This window comes from Salvelinus alpinus, chromosome 5, assembly GCF_045679555.1.
Source record: "Salvelinus alpinus chromosome 5, SLU_Salpinus.1, whole genome shotgun sequence".
NCBI lineage: Eukaryota > Metazoa > Chordata > Actinopteri > Salmoniformes > Salmonidae > Salvelinus > Salvelinus alpinus.
The window spans coordinates 44,574,847-44,594,610 of record NC_092090.1 but is presented as its reverse complement, the minus strand read 5'-3'; the positions used below and the strand labels follow the sequence as shown (position 1 = coordinate 44,594,610).

The window sequence follows — 19,764 nt, the reverse complement described above, 5'->3', positions numbered from 1 at the left end:
CGGTCAACTTGCTGAAAAAGGTTTGCTCTGGCTATCATTAGTTGTTGATTTCGTTGTTGTTGGTGTGCATGTAGGGAAAGAGCCTACCTTTTGATGGTTGTTTTGATCAATAGGACTGTAAAGTTCCCAAATGTAAGAGGACTCCTGTGGTATTTATCTACATATTTGCAGAAATCCAATCAAGTGTATTTTGTGGCTTTTGCCGAATGCGTTCTAGTTATCTAACATCACACTGTTGCAGCTGCCTGTAAACACACAGTCCAGTTCAAAGTTAATGATGGCAGGCCCTTGTGGCAAATGTATGTTTGCATATAGGCCTATGGTAGCTCTGAATGGCTATGGATTAGAGGTCGACCGAATATGATTTTTCAACATCGATGCGGATTATTGGAGGACCAATAAAAAGCCGATACCGATTAATCGGATGATTTTTATATATATATTTGTAATAATGACAGTTAAAACAATACCGAATGAACACTTTTATTTTAACTTAATACATCAATAAAATCTATTTAGTCTCAAATAAATAATGAAACGTGTTCAATTTGGTTTAAATAATGCAAAAACAAAGTGTTGGAGAAGAAAGTAAAAGTGCAATATTTGCCATGTAAAAAAGCTAACGTTTAAGTTCCTTGCTCAGAACATATGAAATATTCCCAGGTAAGACGTTTTAGGTTGTAGTTCGCTACAGTTCGCTACGAGCCAGGCAGCCCAAACTGCTGCATATACCCTGACTCTGCTTGCACAGAACGCAAGAGAGGTGACACAATTTACCTAGTTAAAAGAAATTCATGCTAGCAGGCAATATTAACTAAATATGCAGGTTTAAAAATACATGTGTATTGATTTTAAGAAAGCCATGGATGTTTATGTTTAGATACACATTGGTGCAACAACAGTGCTGTTTTCGCGAATGTGCTTGTTAAATCATCACCCGTTTGGCGAAGTAGGATGTGATTCGATGATAAATTAACAGGTACCGCATCGATTATATGCAACGCAGTACAAGCTAGATAAACTAGTAATATCATCAACCATGTGTAGTTAACTAGTGATTATGTTAAGATTGATACATTTAATGCTAGCTAGCAACTTACCTTGGCTCTTGCTGCACTCGCGTAAAAGGTAGTCAGCCTGCCACGCAGTCTCCTCGCGGAGTGCAATTTAATCGGCCATAATCGGTGTCCAAAAATGCCGATTACTGATTGTTATGAAAACTTGAAATCAGCCCAAATTAATCGGCCATTCCGATTAATCGGTCGACCTCTACTATGGATCACCGGTTTACGTATACTATGGTCCTGCACGAGACAGATGTTTTTATTAGGTTTTATTTGCTGCGGTGTCTATTAACTGTCCAAATGCACGTCCGCTTTCACACTCTTAATTGCTATAGAATTGTCACAAATGCCTTAGAATACAGTTCAGAATACGGATAAATATGACAGTACCCCATCTACAGTTGAAGTCGGAAGTTTACATACACCTTAGCCAAATACATTTAAACTCAGTTTTTCACAATTCCTGACATTTAATCCTAGTAAGAATTCCCTGTCTTAGGTCAGTTAGGATCACCACTTTATTTTAAGAATGTGAAATGTCAGAATAATAGTAGAGAGAATGATTTATTTCAGCTTTTATTTCTTTCATCACATTCCCAGTGGGTCAGAAGTTTACATACACTCAATTAGTAATTGGTAGCATTGCCTTTAAATTGTTTAACTTGGGTCAAACGTTTCGGGTAACCTCCCACAAGCTTCCCACAATAAGTTGGGTGAATTTTGGCCCATTCCTCCTGACAGAGCTGGTGTAACTGAGTCAGGTTTGTCGGCCTCCTTGCTCGTACACGCTTTTTCAGTTCTGCCCACAGATTTTCTATAGGATTGAGGTCAGGGCTTTGTGATGGCCACTCCAATACCTTGACTTTGTTGTCCTTAAGCCATTTTGTCACAAGTTTGCTTGGGGTCATTGTCCATTTGGAAGACCCATTTGCGACCATGCCTTAATTTCCTGACTGATGTCTTGAGATGTTGCTTCAATATATCCACATAATTGTCCTTCCTCATGATGCCATCTATTTTGTGAAGTGCACCAGTCCCTCCTGCAGCAAAGCACCCCCACAACATGATGCTTCCACCCCCGTGCTTCACTGTTGGGATGGTGTTCTTCGGCTTGCAAGCGTCCCCCTTTTTTCTCCAAACATAACTATGGTCATTATGGCCAAACAGTTCTATTTTTGTTTCATCAGTCCAGAGGACATCTCTCCAAAAGTACGATCTTTGGCCCCATGTGCAGTTGCAAACCGTAGTCTGGCTTTTTTTATGGCGGTTTTAGAGCAATGGCTTCTTCCTTGCTGAGCAGCCTTTCAGGTTATGTCGATATAGGACTCGTTTTACTGTGGATATAGATAGTTTTGTACCTGTTTCCTCCAGCATTTTCACAAGGTCATTTGCTGTTGTTCTGGGATTGATTTGCACTTTTCGCACCAAACTACGTTCATCTCTAGGAGACAGAACGCGTCTCCTTCCTGAGCGGTATGACGGCTGTGTGGTCCCATGGTGTTAATACTTGCGTACTATTGTTTGTACAGATGAACGTGGTTCCTTCAGGCGTTTGGAAATTGCTCCCAAGGATGAACCAGACTTGTGGAGGTCTACAATTTTTTTTCTGGGGTCTTGGCTGATTTCTTTTGATTTTCCCATGATGTCAAGCAAAGAGGCACTGAGTTTGAAGGTAGGCCTTGAAATACATCCACAGGTACACCTCCAATTGACTCAAATGATGTCAATCAGCCTAACAGAAGCTTCTAAAGCCATGACCAAATTTTCTGTTATTTTCCAAGCTGTTTAAAGGCACAGTCAACTTAGTGTAACTAACTTCTGACCCCTGGAATTGTGATACAGTGAATTATTGTCTCGCCCTGACCTGAGATATCTCTGTTTTCTTTATATTTTGGTTAGGTCAGGGTGTGACTAGGGTGGGTACATTCATTTTTGTATTGTCTAGGGTTTTTTGTATGTCTAGGGTTTTTGTAGGTCTAGGTGATTTGTATGTCTATGGTGGCCTGATATGATCCCCAATCAGAGGCAGCTGTTTATCATTGTCTCCGATTGTGGATAATTTTTAGCTAGCCATTTTCCCTTTGGTGTTTGTGGGTTCTTGTTCTATGTTTAGTTGCCTGTCTGCACTACTCATATTAGCTTCACGGTTCGTTTTGTTATTTTGTTCGTTTGTTCAGTGTTCGTTCTTATAGTAAAGAAGAATGTACGTTTACCACGCTGCACCTTGGTCTCCTCCTTACAACGGCCGTGACAATTATAAGTGAAATAATCTGTCTGTAAGCAATTGTTGGAAAAATTACTTGTGTCATGCACAAAGTAGATGCCCTAACCGACTTGCCAAAACTATAGTTTGTTAAGAAGATATTTGTGGAGTGGTTGAAAAACGAGTTTTAATGACTCCAACCTAAGTATGTAAACTTCCGACTTCAACTGTATGTCATTTCCAAACATTCTGAGAATTTATGAAAACATGTCAATGACCATTTATCATCAAAAATAAAAAATAAAGTGTCATTCTTCCTGGGGGTGTACAGTGCGTTCGGAAAGTATTCAGACCACTTTACTTTTCCACATTTTGTTACGTGACAGCCTTATTCTAAAATGGATTAAATCATTTATTTTCCTCATCAATCTACACACAATACACCATAATAACAATGCGAAAACAGGTATTTAGATTTTTTTGCAAATGTATAAAAAATAGAAATGTGAATAAGTATTCAGACCCTTTGCTATGAGACTTGAAATTGAGCTCAGGTGCATCCTGTTTCCATTGATCATCCTGGAGATGTTTCTACAACTTGATTGGAGTTCCACCTGTGGTAAATTCAATTGATTTCACATGATTTGGAAAGGCACACACCTGTCTATATAAGGTCCCATAGTTGACAAGGCATGTCAGAGCAAAATCCAAGACATGAGGCAGAAGGAATTGTCCGTAGAGCTCTGAGACAGGATGGTGTTGAGGCAACGATCTGGGGAAGGGTAGCAATAAATGTCTGCAGCATTTAAGGTCCTCAACAACACAATGGCCTCGATCATTCTTAAATAGAAGAAGTTTGGAACCACCAAGACTCTTCCTAGAGCTGGCCCAACTGAGCAATCGTGGGAGAAGGGCATTGGTCACAGAGGTGACCAAGAACCCGATGGTCACTGACATAGCTCCAGAGTTCCCCTGTGGAGATGGGAGAACCTTCCAGAAGGACAACCATCTCTGCAGCACTCCACCAATCAGGCCTTTATGGTAGAGTGGCCAGATGGATGCCTCTCCTCAGTAAAAGGCACATGACAGCCCACTTGGAGTTTTCCAAAAGGGACCTAAAGGGCTCTCAGACCATGAGAAACAAGATTCTCTGGTCTGATGAAACCAAGATTGAACTCTTTGGCCTGAATGTCAAGCGTCAAGTCTGGAGGAAACCTGGCACCATCCCTACGGTGAAGCATGGTGGTGGCAGCATCATGCTGTGGGGATGTCTTTCAGCGGGAGGAACTGGGAGACTAGTCAGGACCAAGGGTAAGATGAACGGAGCAAAGTACAGAGATATCCTTGATGACAACCTGCTCCAGAGCACTCAGGACCTCAGACTGGGCCGAAGGTTCACCTTCATATAGGACAATGACCCTAAACACATAGCCAAGACAATGTAGGAGTGGCTTCGGGACAAGTCTCTGAATGTCCTTGAGTGGCATTGAACACCGATCGAGCATCTCTGGAGAGACCTGAAAATAGCTGTGCGGCGACGATCCCCGTCCAACCTGACAGAGCTTGAGAGGATCTGCAGATAAAAATGGGAGCAACTCTCCAAATACAGGTGTGCCAAGCTTGTAGCGTCCTATCCAAAAAGTCTCGAGGCTGTGATCGCAGCGACAGTACTGAGTAAAGGGTCTGAATACTTATGTAAATTTGATATTTCCAGTTTTTCTGTTTTTAGTACATTTGCAAAAAAAATCTAAAAAGTGAAGGGGTCTGAATACTTTCTGAATGCACTGTATATGAACAGATTTGAATAAGAGTTGATGTTGCCTAAATGCTGTCAGTTCCACTTTAAGTCTCTGCTAAGGCACTATAATGTTCAGTAAGTGTGTGCTATCAGTTGTCCTAGAGGTGGTTTTCTTCTCGGCACAGTCCCCGTGTCCTTTTCCCAATGGAACGCTTGACGTTATATTCTGGTCAGATGCTCTGAGTGTTGTGACTTGCATCTGAAGAGACGGTGAAGGAATACTGTGGCGGAGGTATGCCCGAGTTCAATATTAGCTGTGGGCCTACTGCTGCGCCCGAAAGCCTCCTTGACAGCTGTTCATTTCCGGGAGCCCCATAAAGAGTCATGGGATAGCATGTGAAACCACAGCCGCTCACCTTGTGACAGAGCAGAACATGGCTGGATGATGTTGTGACTGAGGAAATAGAGGAAGGGGGGGGGGGAGGTGAAAGAGAGACACCCCGTGATCGAGGAAGAAATAAACAATCCAGCACTGATAAGCAACAGTCTAATAATCCTTTGCCAAACCGATACTCTGATACGCATGTGAATGTAGGATTATCCTCATACAGTATACTCTTTAGAGTGACTAGTGTTAGATAGGTACTATCGTATTAGGTAGAGAGGAGTGGAAGTCAAAAGAATGTTCTGCCAGTGTGACCTTAGCAACAGACAGACCCACCGCAGTCACGAGGAGCGCCAGGTCTGCGCTGTCACGGCAACCAGCAGCACCGTCAGTCTGAGGGGTGGTGATTGATTTGGAAAGGGAACGAAGGCAGGGAACGAGGGGTCTGTGGGTTCTATTCAAAGCTCTACTTTTCTGACTGTGTCTCTCCAATGAGAGGAATGGGAAAAACACTGTCCTTGTGCATTAACCACACACTCCTATCGGCATTGCCGTCCTCACACTGAACTCACCTGCCAGAAAGGCCTATTTTTTAGCTAGTGAACAGTATTAGGATCTTGCCGGGCGACTGGCAGAGTTTATCCACTTAGGTTATTTCCTAAAGTTCGTCGACAGTGCTCTCTACAGTTTTTCATTTGTTCTCTCACTTGTTCACTCACCGTCTCTCAAAGACTGATGAATAGGAACATTTCACACAGCGGACAGGACAGTGTGTATAGCTAACACGTCAATGTGTTTGGGTGTTTTACTAGTGGGCACTCTCAGACATAACTGGCACCACCTATAATGCAGCCTCCCAGGCAGGTCAGTGACCCCTCCCGTGTCCCAGAGTGGAAGAATGGCAGAAAGTCCGAGTGAGGGAGGAGAGTAAATAGAGGAATATCACATGTGGCGTCCCCTCCTTTTCCCTTCAGGAGAGAGAAGAGGAGGGTGGGGCGCCCACAGCAGGGGCTGTATTAATGACACCTTTACTGTCCACACACACGCATGCACGCATGGACGCACACACACCCACACTACTTTTCATCTTTGAGTCTTTTGGGTGCATGTTAAGGTTTGCATGTGACATAGATGCAGTAGGAACTTAGTAGGCTGGATGCTTTATGGCAGTGGGATATGGACCTGCTCAATTCATGAATCATTCTCCACGCCGCCACTCAGCCCTGTCCGTGTGTGTTTTGATCTACTGCTCTCCACCCAGTGACTTCATCAGGGCATTAATAAAGATCCATACATATGCAGTGCAGACTGGCTTGGCCTCCTCTCCCCCGTGTGTTAACTGAACACGTCTCGTGCTGTGTTGCTCTGTGCTTCACCTACCATGGAGATGAGTTATAGTGTTTATGAGACCTGAGATATGTCTGCGTTAGTGAGTGTTTTGGACTGGGCAGTGGTGTATTCTATCAGATGGTGTGTGTGTGTGTGTGTGTGTGTGTGTGTGTGTGTGTGTGTGTGTGTGGTATGTTTGGAGTGGTTGCATACTGCAGTATTTTACAGGAAGCTGTGAATGTGGGGGGCTGTCTGTGTGTCTGCGTGTGTTTGGGCAGTGGGTTGGGCAGAGACTAGCAACAGTGGCTGGGTTGGTTGTCTGCTTCCGCGGTCGCCACACATGCCTTATCTCCAGGAAATACACTTGAGGAGATCTTGGAAACCACTAGCAGCTGTCCCACAGAACAGATGGAAAGACAGGGTCAGGAATCAGCATGTACGATTAGCGTCTGGGATTTCACATTCACACACTTTCCGACTGCTACGGAGACCACGTGGCTGGAGGTCTGATGTGTGGATGTCTGTGTAGTATTGGATCCTGTTGAGTCCTATTGCTGTTTGTTTAGGCCTGAGTGTTGATTCCATAGGGCAGAGTCTGCAGGGGCGCGCGGATGTTAGCTGTTAGCACCACTGTGTGTATTTGAACAGCTGCCTCTCCACTCCCATCTCAGTGGAGCCTTGGCTTATTCTCTCTTACCTGCAAGGAAAACCTCAAGGCTGTCATGACGCCGACTTTCCCGCTTTGATAAATCAGTAAAGAAGAAAAAAAGTCACACCCTCTACTTCTACCGTTAGATAGCCTTATTGACGGGGGGGGGGGGGGGGGAACAAGCTGACTTGTATTAGCACCCTAAAGGTGCCTGCAGCCTGACAGGGTGTGTGGCTGAGGAAATCGAGTAGGGAGCAAGAGATGGAGGGAACACTAATGACTTTCCCTGTGCCTCCCTCTCTCTCGCTCCCACTCCCTCTCACAATCCACCCAATGCACCCGCTCCTTGCTCTCTCTTTCTCTCCCTCTCCCTTTCTCTCTATCATATCAGCCTGTTCCATCACCATGGTGTTGGTGACTAAATGTCATGGGAAAAATCAATATGTGCTGGCTTCCTGTGGGTTCCTTGCAGGAGGGGAGTGTTGCAGGGAGGAGGGTTACGGGCAGGGAGGCTAACAGTAAACACAGACTGGCTGTGCTGTGCTGTGCTGGGGCTAGGGCAGGAGCAGATGGGGACGACAGCAGATTACACAGAGGAGAGGAACTCCTTTCAGGATTAGTTCACTGGCTGTCTCTCTATGAGGGGATGACCTATAGCTGAACAGGGTATAGTGACTGAGCTATAGGTTGCCCATACTTTACAAATACAGTGTGTGCTGGGGGGGGGGGGGGGACTTAAATCCTCTCAGACTGTCAGATTAAGCTTGCTTAATTTTACTCCCGTTCCTCACCCTTCTAAGACAAGCACACACAGACATAGGTACACACACAAATAGCTACACACATAGCTAGACATACGCTGGCCTAATTTGTTGCCCAGATGTGAGCCTGGAGTTTTTTCTCCCTCCTCATCTTGTTGTTGATCTCTTGCGGATGTTGTTACGAGAGAGAGAGGAAGTTAATAAGAATATAAAACAGGAAGGGAATATATTAAAAGGAGCGAACACACACACACACACACACACACACACACACACACACACACACACACACACACACACACACACACACACACACACACACACACACACACACACACACGCACACACACACACGCACACACGCACACGCAATACACACACACATGCCCACACACACACGCACACACACACACACACACACACACACACACACACACACACACACACACACACACACACACACACACACACACACACACACACACACAGGCTGTTACACTCTCTCCCCAGCAGTCAGCTCATTAGAATGTGTGAGGAGATCCCTCTCAGCACTGCCTCTCTCTCTCTCTTTCTCTCACTTTCCCTTTTCCCTGTCTCTCTTTCTTTCTCTCTCCCTTTCTCTCCCTCTTTCACTGCATCTCACTTGCTCCCCTCTCTCTTTTTGTCACTATGTATGCATCTCTCTCCCCCAGTCTCTTTCTCTCTCTCCTGCACTCTCTCAATTTTCAATTTCAAGGTACTTTATTGGCATGACATTAGACACTATTTCAAAGTGAGGTTAGAAAACGCCCCCTCTCATTGCGTATGTGTGTGTGCGTGTTGTGTGTTGGGGTGTGTGTGGGGGGAGGGTAGAGGGTAGCTGGGGGGTAGGGGTAGGGGGTGTTGCCCTGGGCTGGATTAATGAATGGTTGCTGGGTAATTATGAATACAGCTTCTCTGTATCTTAACAGTGTGTGTTCACAGAGACTGGCCTTTTAGTGTTTCTCTCTCTCTCTCTCTCTCTCTCTCTCTCTCTCTCTCTCTCTCTCTCTCTCTCTCTCTCTCTCTCTCTCTCTCTCTCTCTCTCTCTCTCTCTCTCTCTCTCTCTCTCTCTCTCTCTCTCTCTCTCTCTCTCTCTGTCTATGTCTCTGTGTGTGTTACTGTGCAGTAGTCACTGATTTGACTTTAGGCATCATCTCTAGACATCAATTGTCAAAAATGACTGTCACAAATGAACAAGTACCCCTCCCCCCTTCTCATTTAACACTCTCTGTGTGTAATAAATGTGTATACATTTATATACTAGGAGCCCGTCTCTCTCACCAGTCCTATAGGTATGACTTCACCAAGATAAGGCCAAGGTCACAGGAGCCCCAGATCTCTCATTATGAAATGTGTCAGGTTGATGGCTGTAACGATGGGGATGGGGTGGACCCGGGGCCAGGGGGCTGGATGCTCGAATTGACTCGGATCGGATCCTGCTGTCTCTCAGCTCAGGTCACACCCACACACAGTGTCAATGAGCCACTGGGAGACAGGAAGTAGTAATATGATGATATTAGGTTCAGGTGAAGGAGCTGGCTTCTCTGCACTTATCGGATGTGGAAGGGTCTGCTTGTCCAACAGGAGAAATCAGATGTAGTTAGGGTAATCCCTCTCCCTGCCCTCCCACTCCCCACTGGGGCACGAGTAGGGATAGGGGTGTAGTCCGAGCCACCCCCAGGTAGAGAGAGAGGGGTGTGGATAGGGTGGTGTTAAACCCATTGTGTCGTGTCCAGAAATGTGGATTCAGCGCTCTAGAGTCCCCAATTTTCAGTTACCAGTCAGCAGAGTGGAAAGTAGCTGGGCTCAGGAGGAGGCTGGTTGTAATCCTCTATATCGCCCCCTGTTGATCCTCCCTGTTAAACCCCTAATACTCTGTTTGTCTTTGTCTCTCTCCCATTCTGATCATGACAGGGTCATACCTCTGTCACCACTGGTGAGATTAAACCCTGATGTAAGAGGTTATCAGACCAAGAGATTGTGTGTATTAGATACTAAAACTCCAGATGTGTCTCTTCCTACTCGCATGGTAACATAATATCGACCCTGTTGCCTAGTCACGTTACCCTTACTATATGCACATAGCTATCTCAATTACCTCGTACCCCTGCACCCCTGCACATCGACTCGGTACTGCTATTCCCTGTTATTTTTACTCTTTTACTTTTTTTTAGCTTTATCTTTAACTCTGCGTTGTTGGAAGATGACCCGTAAGTAAGCATTTCACTGTTAGTCTAGTTGTTTAGGAAGCATGTGACAAATAATATTTTGGTCCTTAATATACTCCCTGAGGCTCTTTTTAAGCCAGTAACACCAGTGGTGTAATACTCCAGGGCTGCTTGGCTCACCTTTGGAAGCAAGTGAAGTGGCACACTTAGATTCACGGGTCAGCTTTTTCCCAAATGAACTTTCTCGGCTATAAATAGCCTAATGTTTACCAGAGTTACAGGTTACTCACTCACAGTCTCACGCACACTGTACACATACTGTACACTACACACACACACACTGCGTAGGCCTCTAAAAAGGATCTCCTTAATATCTTTATTTGGACTAGGGCAGGAGTGTGTATATTACCTCCAGGTTGCTGCTGTCTGTTGGAGTGAATATTAAACGGACCTCAGTGGGCAGTCTGGTTTGGTGGTCTGTCTGGCTTGTCGGTCTGCAGTATACATTACGTTGACTGGACGTTTTCCAAATGTTTCCCTAACCACCTCTGTATTGTGATCTCTTTCAGGCGCCACCAGAGACATTGGATCAGCGCTTACCAGGATGTGCATGCGGCATCGCAGCATCGAGGCGAAACTGCGCCATTTCACCAAGTAAGCCCCACTCTCTTACGCAGGCATCGTCCTATAGGCCTAGCTCTGGTCCCTGCCATCACTCCATTAGTGGGGATTGGTCCCAAGAACTGTCAGTCACTGCTCTGTGTAAACCATATCTTTGACGATGGTAGCCAACAGTAATGAGTAGTAGCTGTCATCCCATCCATGTTCCTTGGCTGACCTTCTGAAAGTCTGTGGTAAGCTTTGGACAAACTGTGACCCTTGATTTTGTTCAGAGGCTACAACAGTATTGACATGAGAATATGTGGTAGGCTTACATCTACATTTAGGTCATTTAGCAGACACTCTTATCCAGAGAGACTTACAGGACCAATTAGGGTTAAGTGCCTTGCTCAAGGGCACATCGGTTGGAGTGGTCATCCCCAAAGCCAACACCTCCTTTGGCCGCCTTTCCTTCCAGTTCTCTGCTGCCAGTGACTGGAACGAATTGCAAAAATCGCTGAAGCTGGAGACTTACTTTTCCCTCACTAACTTTAAACATCAGCTATCTGAGCAGCTAACCGATTGCTGCAGCTGTACATAGTCCATCTGTAAATAGCCCACCCAATCTACCTACCTCATCCCCATATTGTTTTTATTTACGTTGCTGCTCTTTTGGGCCGGGTCTGTGGTAATGTGGAAATAGCAGGGCAGAACACTGGTGGGATTTAGACACAAGATCACCTCAGACGGGTATCACTACTTACACACCATCATCTGCTCATCACCATCTGCTCATCTATCACTCCAGTGTTAATCTGCTAAACTGTAATTACTTTGCTACTATGGCCCATTTATTGCCTACCTCCTCACGGTACCAGTCATGGGTTTTCCATGTAAGTCTATCCCAGTGTTTGGGCCGGGTCTGTGGTAATGTGGAAATAGCAGGGCAGAACACTGGTGGGATTTAGACACAAGATCACCTCAGACGGGTTATTCTACACACTATCTAGACTGGAACATTGTCTCCCTAAAATGCATGATGCAGACAGGAGACGGAGGGAGGAGAAAACAGAATGTGAGGACGAACACGCTCCATTTCCCCCTCCTCCGCTCCAGTCCTCCATCTTCCCTCCCTCCCTCCCCTCTCCCCAAATCCCAAGCACCTCATTATAGGACATCTGTAGACTATTCTCTCAGACACTTAGGCTAAATGAATGGCACCACCGGCAGCAGCCTGCTCTGTTCTAGACCGCACAGTAAACCTCACAGAAAGGAATCCATTCTATTTAGTTTGTAGTCTCGAATGACTTTTCCAAATCAGAGGCTATCACCATGATGACGATAATGATGATTGTGGTGTCTGGGGTGATGAGGATGATGATGACCAGGATGATGATGATAATAATGACGATGATGATGGTGTCTGTGATGATGATGATGATAGTGGTGTCTTGTTGGGGTGTTTACATTCCTTACAAAGCATTTCTGGGAACAAAAGTTTCCTCGCCGTGTGGTGGCACATCAAAACCGGTCTCCTGACCCGTTTACATTGCGCCACACTGTAAACAGGGGTGAAGCACACATCAGCACTGCGATGTCAGCCTGTGATTGGTCGACCTGGGAGGCTGCAGTTTCCACACTCCACCATGGGACTCCCAGCTCCCAGCTCGTCCTGTAGTGACGGGGGTGTGCAGATGTGCAACATACCACAAATAGTGAAGTGGGACGAACCACAAAGGAAAATGTATATAACCGCTTTCCCTTTCCAAAGATCGTATTTCTTAGAGCTTATATTTTCCATGGTTCATAAGAAAACAGATAATTTTTAGAATTCATCATGGCAAAGATTCATTTTGTCCACGTGTTCCATATGTGTACCAGATGAAGCCAAATTGTTACATTTAAACGGAAAATAAAATCATTGTAGCCTCCCGAGTGGCGCAGCGGTCTAAGGCACTGCATCACAGTGCTTGAGGCGTCACTACAGACCTGGGTTCGATCCCGGGCTGTGTCACAACCCGGCCGTGACCGGGAGTCCCATAGGGCGGCGCACAATTGGCCCAGCGTCGTCCGGGTTAGGGGAGGGTTTGGCTGGGTGGGGCTTTACTCGGCTCATTGCGCTCTAGCGACTCCTTGTGGTGGGGTGGGTGCCAGCAGGCTGACTTCGGTCATCAGTTGAACAGCGTTTCCTCCGACACATTGGTGCAGCGGGCAGGTGTAAAGTCGCGCTGTTTGGTGTGTCATGTTTCGAACGACTCATGACTCGACCTTCGCCTCTCCCGAGCCTGTTTGGGAGACAAGATTGTAATTGGATCACAATTGGATATCACGAAATTGGGGAGAAAAAGCAGGTTACATTTTTTTTTTAAGTAAATCATTATTATAACTGTTAATTAACACACCCATTGTACCTCGTGCTTTCTCTTTCCCTCTGTCCTCCCAGTGCCCTGATGGAGAGCTTGATCACTCCTCTCCAGGACAGGATTGAGGATTGGAAGAAGACAGCCAACCAGCTGGACAAGGACCATGCCAAAGGTGAATAATAATAATAATAATAATAACAATATTGGATTGGATTTACATAGCGCTTTTCTACAAGCTGAGGTTCTCAAAGTGCTTTGCATAGTAAGGGGGAAACTCACCTCATCCACCACCAATGTGTGGCACCCACCTGGGTGATGCACGGCAACCATTGTTGTGCCAGAACGCTCACCACGTGGTGGAGAGGTGAGGAGTGATATATGCCAAGTAGGAATGAGGGGGATGACTAGGTGGCCATGATGAAAACGTCATAATGGAGGTGAGACACACACACAGGGTACCTCAATCATATTCCCCTCTGTCTCCTGGGCCAATATGGATGACGTTCTATCCCCGCTCTCTCCTCCAGAGTATAAAAGATCTCGTCATGAGATCAAGAAGAAGTCCTCAGACACCATGAAACTGCAGAAGAAGGCCCGGAAAGGTAGGTTGCTGTTGTTCTCTCTCTCTCTCTCTCTCTCTCTCTCTCTCTCTCTCTCTCTCTCTGACAGCTAGCATGGCTGAACACTCCTAAACTGCCCTCTCCGGCTATCCAGCACTCTGAAATCATTGCAGGTTTTGCGTTTTGTTTGGGCTGTATAACTATAGGTTAACCCGGACATTCTCTGGAATGTAACAGTCTCAGCTGCGTCTCCCCTTCAGCATGATATTACAGTAGGAGTAGTAGTGGTGAAAATGTCAAGGTCAAATCCTCAAGGTGAGATCCAAGGCATTGTAGCTTGTTGACGATTACAGTTTGGTCTTTAAAAGGGCTATCGCCTCAAATCACTAGAGTGAGGGGGTGAAATGAGGGAAGCCGCAGTGAGGGAGAACATAGCTCCACTCCCTGTTAGTGAAGACTGAGGTTATAGAGCAACACTCACCCCTGGTGGTCAGGATGATAATGACAGGCCTTCCCTCATTCGCGATGATGCAGTTCACTCTGATCCAGCAGCCAATAAATACCGTTGTCTATTTAAGGCTATTTCTAGACAGTTGCCAGGCAGATGCAATAACCTAAAATGATGAACTGAGGTGTATTTCATCTTAAAACCGGTGGAACATTGATGTTGGGTTGCTTTACCAGGTTGAGTTGGTTTTGATTTTGGCAACAGTGTTTTTTTTCTAACCATGCGCACTTTGGCTGTGAACTGAGCTGTGATGGCTTCCTTGTACTAACCCTAACGATGAGCTCAACAATCTCTGCTCTCTCTCCTTTACCTCTGTCACCCCTCTGACCCCCTGTATGTCCCCCAATTCCTCCTATCAACCCATCTTTGTTGTCCCTCCCTCTCTCTTTCTCGCTCTCTCTCTCTCTCTCTCTGTCTGTGGTTGATTTCCCTTCTGTAGAAATCCAGGGTAAGTATGTGGTTCTCGTCCCACAACACTGCTATGCTATGCTACGTCTTCTTCTTGACATGTATTCTGTGTAGAGGGGTTTTCCCATGCCCCCCAAAAATACTTTTGGGAGATAGTCAAAAGCTAAGTGATTTACATCACTGTAATACATTTGGCCTGATTCACTCTTCTTCAGCTAGTTAGGCCTACTAGCTGTAACCTTTTAAAAGTCTGTCTACTTTCTGAGGCCTCTGGAATGCTGTCCTGTGACCTTTGTGACTCCTGCATGACTTGTTGTTCTAAAGCTCTTTCTGCTCACAGCACTGGTTGCTGTTGTCGAAGGTTCCCCCCTATCTTCTCTATCATGGCCGTCTCTGACACTACTCCCTGCTGCATGACTTAACATTACAAGACATTTTGAAGACTTACTTTTTTTTGCTCATTTTCCATCATTACTTCTGTAGATGTCAGTCTGTTTAGTGTACGTATGCATTTCTGTTTAGCTCATGTAGATACAGTACCAGTGTAGAGTTTGTAGATCATTCTGTCCTGTGTCCATGGTGTCTGTCATTGGCTTGGGGGACCGAGAAGGGAGGGATGAGAGGAGGGGAGGGATGAGAGGAGGGGAGGGGTGAGATTTGTCCCTTCAAGCCCAGACACACCATACAGTTCTAATCTTTTCTTTCTCTCCTCCTCTCTCTTTTGTGTCACGCTTTGGTTTTTCCTTGTGACCTCTCTGTTACCCTCTTCTCCTCCTTTGGTCCTTCTTCCTTGTCCCACTACCTGCATTCTCTCTACATACCGGATACCCCACTCCCTGTATACTATGCCCCTGCCCTCTGTTTCCCTTTCCCTGCTCCTTGTCCCTGTCCCCTGTGCTCTTCCGCCTGGCTGATCAGGCCGAGGGGACCTGCAGCCCCAGCTGGATAGTGCCATGCATGATGTGAATGACATGTACCTGCTGATGGAGGAGACAGAGAAGCAGGCGGTGCGCAGAGCTCTGGTGGAGGAGAGGGGACGCTTCTGCACCTTCATCGGCTTCCTGCAGCCTGTAGTGGTAAGACTGGAGGAGGGGAGGCAGGGGCTGTATGGGGAGGGGAAACACCAGGGAGCTGGGGTGAGACATGGGGCCAATCCCTAATCGTCCCTTAAGCCCTACGCTTTATGCACTTGTGGTGATCTGAGAGGATTTGATTGGTATAAGCAATATGGTAAAACTTCCATCTAGCCTAACAGAGGGTGAGGTGGAGCTATTACCACGTCGCTCATACCAATCAAATCCTATCAAGTCTCCACAAGGGCACAGGATGAAGGGTTTAGGGGATGATTTGGGATCGGGCCAGAGTGAAGATGAAACAGGAGGAGGGGAGACTTGTCAGGGGCTGAAACCTAACTTGGGGGGGGGGGGGGGGGGGAGTAAATAAGCCACCAGCTAAAATAGGTTGACATTGCCCTCTAGTGTTGAGTCAAAGCTGAACAGTTGCAGTCATTCACATAAGGCCAGTGCTATTGCCATATATAATAACACTGACTGAAATGAGTCTCGTTGTTTTGACCAGAATGGAGAGATTGCCATGCTGGGAGAGATCACTCACCTCCAGGCCATTATTGATGACCTCACTGTGCTGACAACTGATCCCCACAAACTTCCCCCCGCCAGCGAGCAGGTACCGACACTCTCTTCTGAGATATTTGTATTATTTTTAGCCTACTATTTTAGTATAATGCACCATCTCTCAGTCCCACCGTCTAGACAGAGGTCATTAGATGCTAGATGGAACAGTGCTTGTGTGATAGAGTGAAATGTGCCATAACAAGAATAGCATCATAATGTGCACCAGCAAGCAATATGCTATTCATTTATCCAAATGTGATAATATGATAATGTGCTCTATTGATGTCTGTTTGTACAGAGTTTGATTAGTAATGCCTAGGAGTTCCTATAAGGGAAGCATGCAGTTTACCAGCTCGTTCATTACAACTGAAGCTAACGCTACACGTCCATGTGAATCATTCTCATATTTCCCCCTTTCAGGCAAAAAAGCGTAACTGAATTGCTAGCAGCAGCACAGTTACAGTCACCAACTCTCTGGTTAACACAAAAAACTGCCTAACTAGCTCTGCTAGGGCGAGTAAAATGGTCAGAGTGGTCTCATTTGTGTCTGGAAGTAGCTAGCAAGCTAGCCAATATTAGCTTGGGTGCTTGACTGCTGTTGTAAGGCCAGAATGCTCAAATCAACCCTACTCCTTGGCCCGAACGTCCAGTGTGCGCTCCGAGAGCGAAACAGTCTGAATTTACACACTGACAATCTGACAACGCTCTGAATTTATGAGTGTCACGTTGTACAGCGCCATATTTTCTGTTCCATCCTATGGAAACCCAGAGGGTTTTTCATTTTCATGGAATAGAAACACCATAATATTAATCAAATTAATTAACTTCTCACGGATCATTGGGATGCTAGCGTCCCACCTCGACAACATCCGGTGAAATTGCAGAGAACCAAATTCAAATTACAGAAATCGTAATATTACACATTCATGAAAATACAGGTGTCATACATCATTTAAAAGCTTAACTTCTTGTTAATCCAGCCGCTTTGTCAGATTTCAAAAAGGCTTTACGGCGAAAGCAGACCATGCGATTATCTAAGGACAGCGCTCCGCACACAAAAGCATTACATACATTTTCCAACCAAGCAGAGGCGTCAGGAAAGTCAGAAATAGCGATAAAATAAATCACTTACCTTTGAAGATCTTCATCTGGTTGCAATCACAAGGGTTTCAGCTACATAACAAATGGTCCTTTTGTTCGATAAAGTCCTTCTTTATATCTCAAAAAAGTAAGTTTCATTGGCGCGCTTGACTCAGTAATCCACCGGTTTCCCTCGTTCAAAATGCATACAAATGAATCCCGTAAGTTACCAATTAACTTCTTCCAAACATATCAAACAACATTCCTAATCAATCCCCAGGTACCCTAATATGTAAATAAACAATAAAATGTAAGACGGAGAATACCGGAGACCATTACCGGAGATAAATAACGAAGTGCACGCCCTCACCGGAACGCGCAACAAACACTACAGCCAAAATGGGAGCCACTTTGAAAAACTACAAATTCTAGCTAATTTTTCAAAAAACAAGCCTGAAACTCTTGCTAAAGACTGTTGACATCTAGTGGAAGCCCTATGAACTGCAATCTGGGAGGTCTTCCTTTTATATTCCCATTCCCAGCCATTGTAATAAGTGGGTTTTCGCCTGCCATATCAGTTCTGTTATACTCACAGACATTGTTTTAACAGTTTTGGAAACTATCCAATACTACCAATTATATGCATATCCTAGCTTCTGGGCCTGAGTAACAGGCAGTTTACTTTGGGCACCTCATTCATCCAAACTTCCGAATACTGCCCCCTAGCCCAAAGAAGTCAATCAAGTACCAGTCAAAAGTTTGGACACACCTACTCATTCTAGGATTCTTCTATATTTTTACTATTTTCTACATTGTAGAATAATAGTGAATCAATCAAATGTAGTTATAAAGCCCTTCTTACATCAGCTGATGTCACAAAGTGCTGTACGGAAACCCAGCCTAAAACCCCAAACAGTAAGCAATGCAGGTGTAGAAGCACGGTGACTAGGAAAAACTCTCTTGAAAGGCCATAACCTAGGAAGAAACCTAGAAAATAACCAGGTTATGAGGGGTGGCCAGTCCTCTTCTGGCTGTGCCAGGTGGAGATTATAACAGAACATGGCCAAGATGTTCAAATGTTCATAGATGACCAGCATGGTCAAATAATAATAATCACAGTGGTTGTAGAGGGTGCAACAGGTCAGCACCTCAGGAGTAAATGTCACTTTGCTTTTCATAGCCGTTCATTCAGAGTATCTCTACCGCTCCTGCTGTCTCTAGAGAGTTGAAAACAGCAGGTCTGGGACAGGTAGTACATCCGGTGGACAGGTCAGAGTTCCACAGCCGCAGGCAGAACAGTTGAAACTGGAGGAGCAGCACGACCAGGTGGACTGGGGACAGCAAGGAGTCATCATGGCCAGGTAGTCCTGAAGCATATATGTTCTAGGGCTCAGGTCCTCTGAAAGAGAGAAAGAAAGAAAGAAAGAAAGAAAGAAAGAAAGAAAGAAAGAAAGAAAGAAAGAAAGAAAGAAAGAAAGAAAGAAAGAAAGAAAAAGAAAGAAAGAGAGAGGGAATTAGAGAGAGGATACTTAAATTCACACAGGACACCGGATAAGAAAGGAAAAATACTCCAGATATAACAGACTGACCCTAGCCCCCCGACACATAAACTATTGCAGCATAAATACTGGAGGCTGAGACAGGAGGGGTCGGGAGACACTGTGGCCCCGTCTGACGATACCCTTGGACAGGGCCAACCAGGCAGGATATAACCCCACCCACTTTGCCAAAGCACAGCCCCCACACTAGAGGGATATCTCCAACCACCAACTTACCATCCTGAGACAAGGCCGAGTATAGCCCACAAAGACGGCACAATTCAGGGGGGGCGCGCCAACCCGGACAGGAAGATCACGTCAGTGACTCAACCCACTCAAGTGACGCAACCCTCCTAGGGATGGCATGGAAGAGCACCAGTAAGCCAGTGACTCAGCCCCTGTAATAGGGTTTGAGGCAGAGAATCCCAGTGGAGAGAGGGGAACCGGCCAGGCAGACACAGCAAGGGCGGTTCGTTGCACCAGTGCCTTTCCGTTCACCTTCACACTCCTGGGCCAGACTACCCTCAATCATATGACCTACTGAAGAGATAAGTCTTCAGTAAAGACTTAAAGATTGAGACTGAGTCTGCGTCTCTCACATGGATAGGCAGACCATTCCATTAAAATGGAGCTCTATGGGAGAAAGCTCTGCCTCCAGCTGTTTGCTTAGAAATTCTAGGGACAATTTGGAGGCCTTCGTCTTGTGACCGTAGCGTACGTGTAGGTATGTACGGCAGGACCAAATCGGAAAGATA

General features: G+C 45.6%; 1 protein-coding gene across 7 annotated transcripts in view; it reads left to right on the top strand.

Annotated features, from left to right (window-relative positions):
- LOC139576227 (protein MTSS 2-like) overlaps nt 1-19,764 on the top strand; it is an 81,590-nt gene that overhangs the window by 49,887 nt on the left and 11,939 nt on the right. For all 7 annotated transcript variants that reach the window (XM_071402036.1, XM_071402034.1, XM_071402037.1 and 4 more), the window contains exons 4-8: nt 10,888-10,972; nt 13,362-13,453; nt 13,809-13,883; nt 15,676-15,833; nt 16,336-16,443. In XM_071402036.1, the coding sequence (XP_071258137.1) occupies nt 10,888-10,972; nt 13,362-13,453; nt 13,809-13,883; nt 15,676-15,833; nt 16,336-16,443 (518 nt within the window). The remainder of the gene's footprint in view (nt 1-10,887; nt 10,973-13,361; nt 13,454-13,808; nt 13,884-15,675; nt 15,834-16,335; nt 16,444-19,764) is intronic.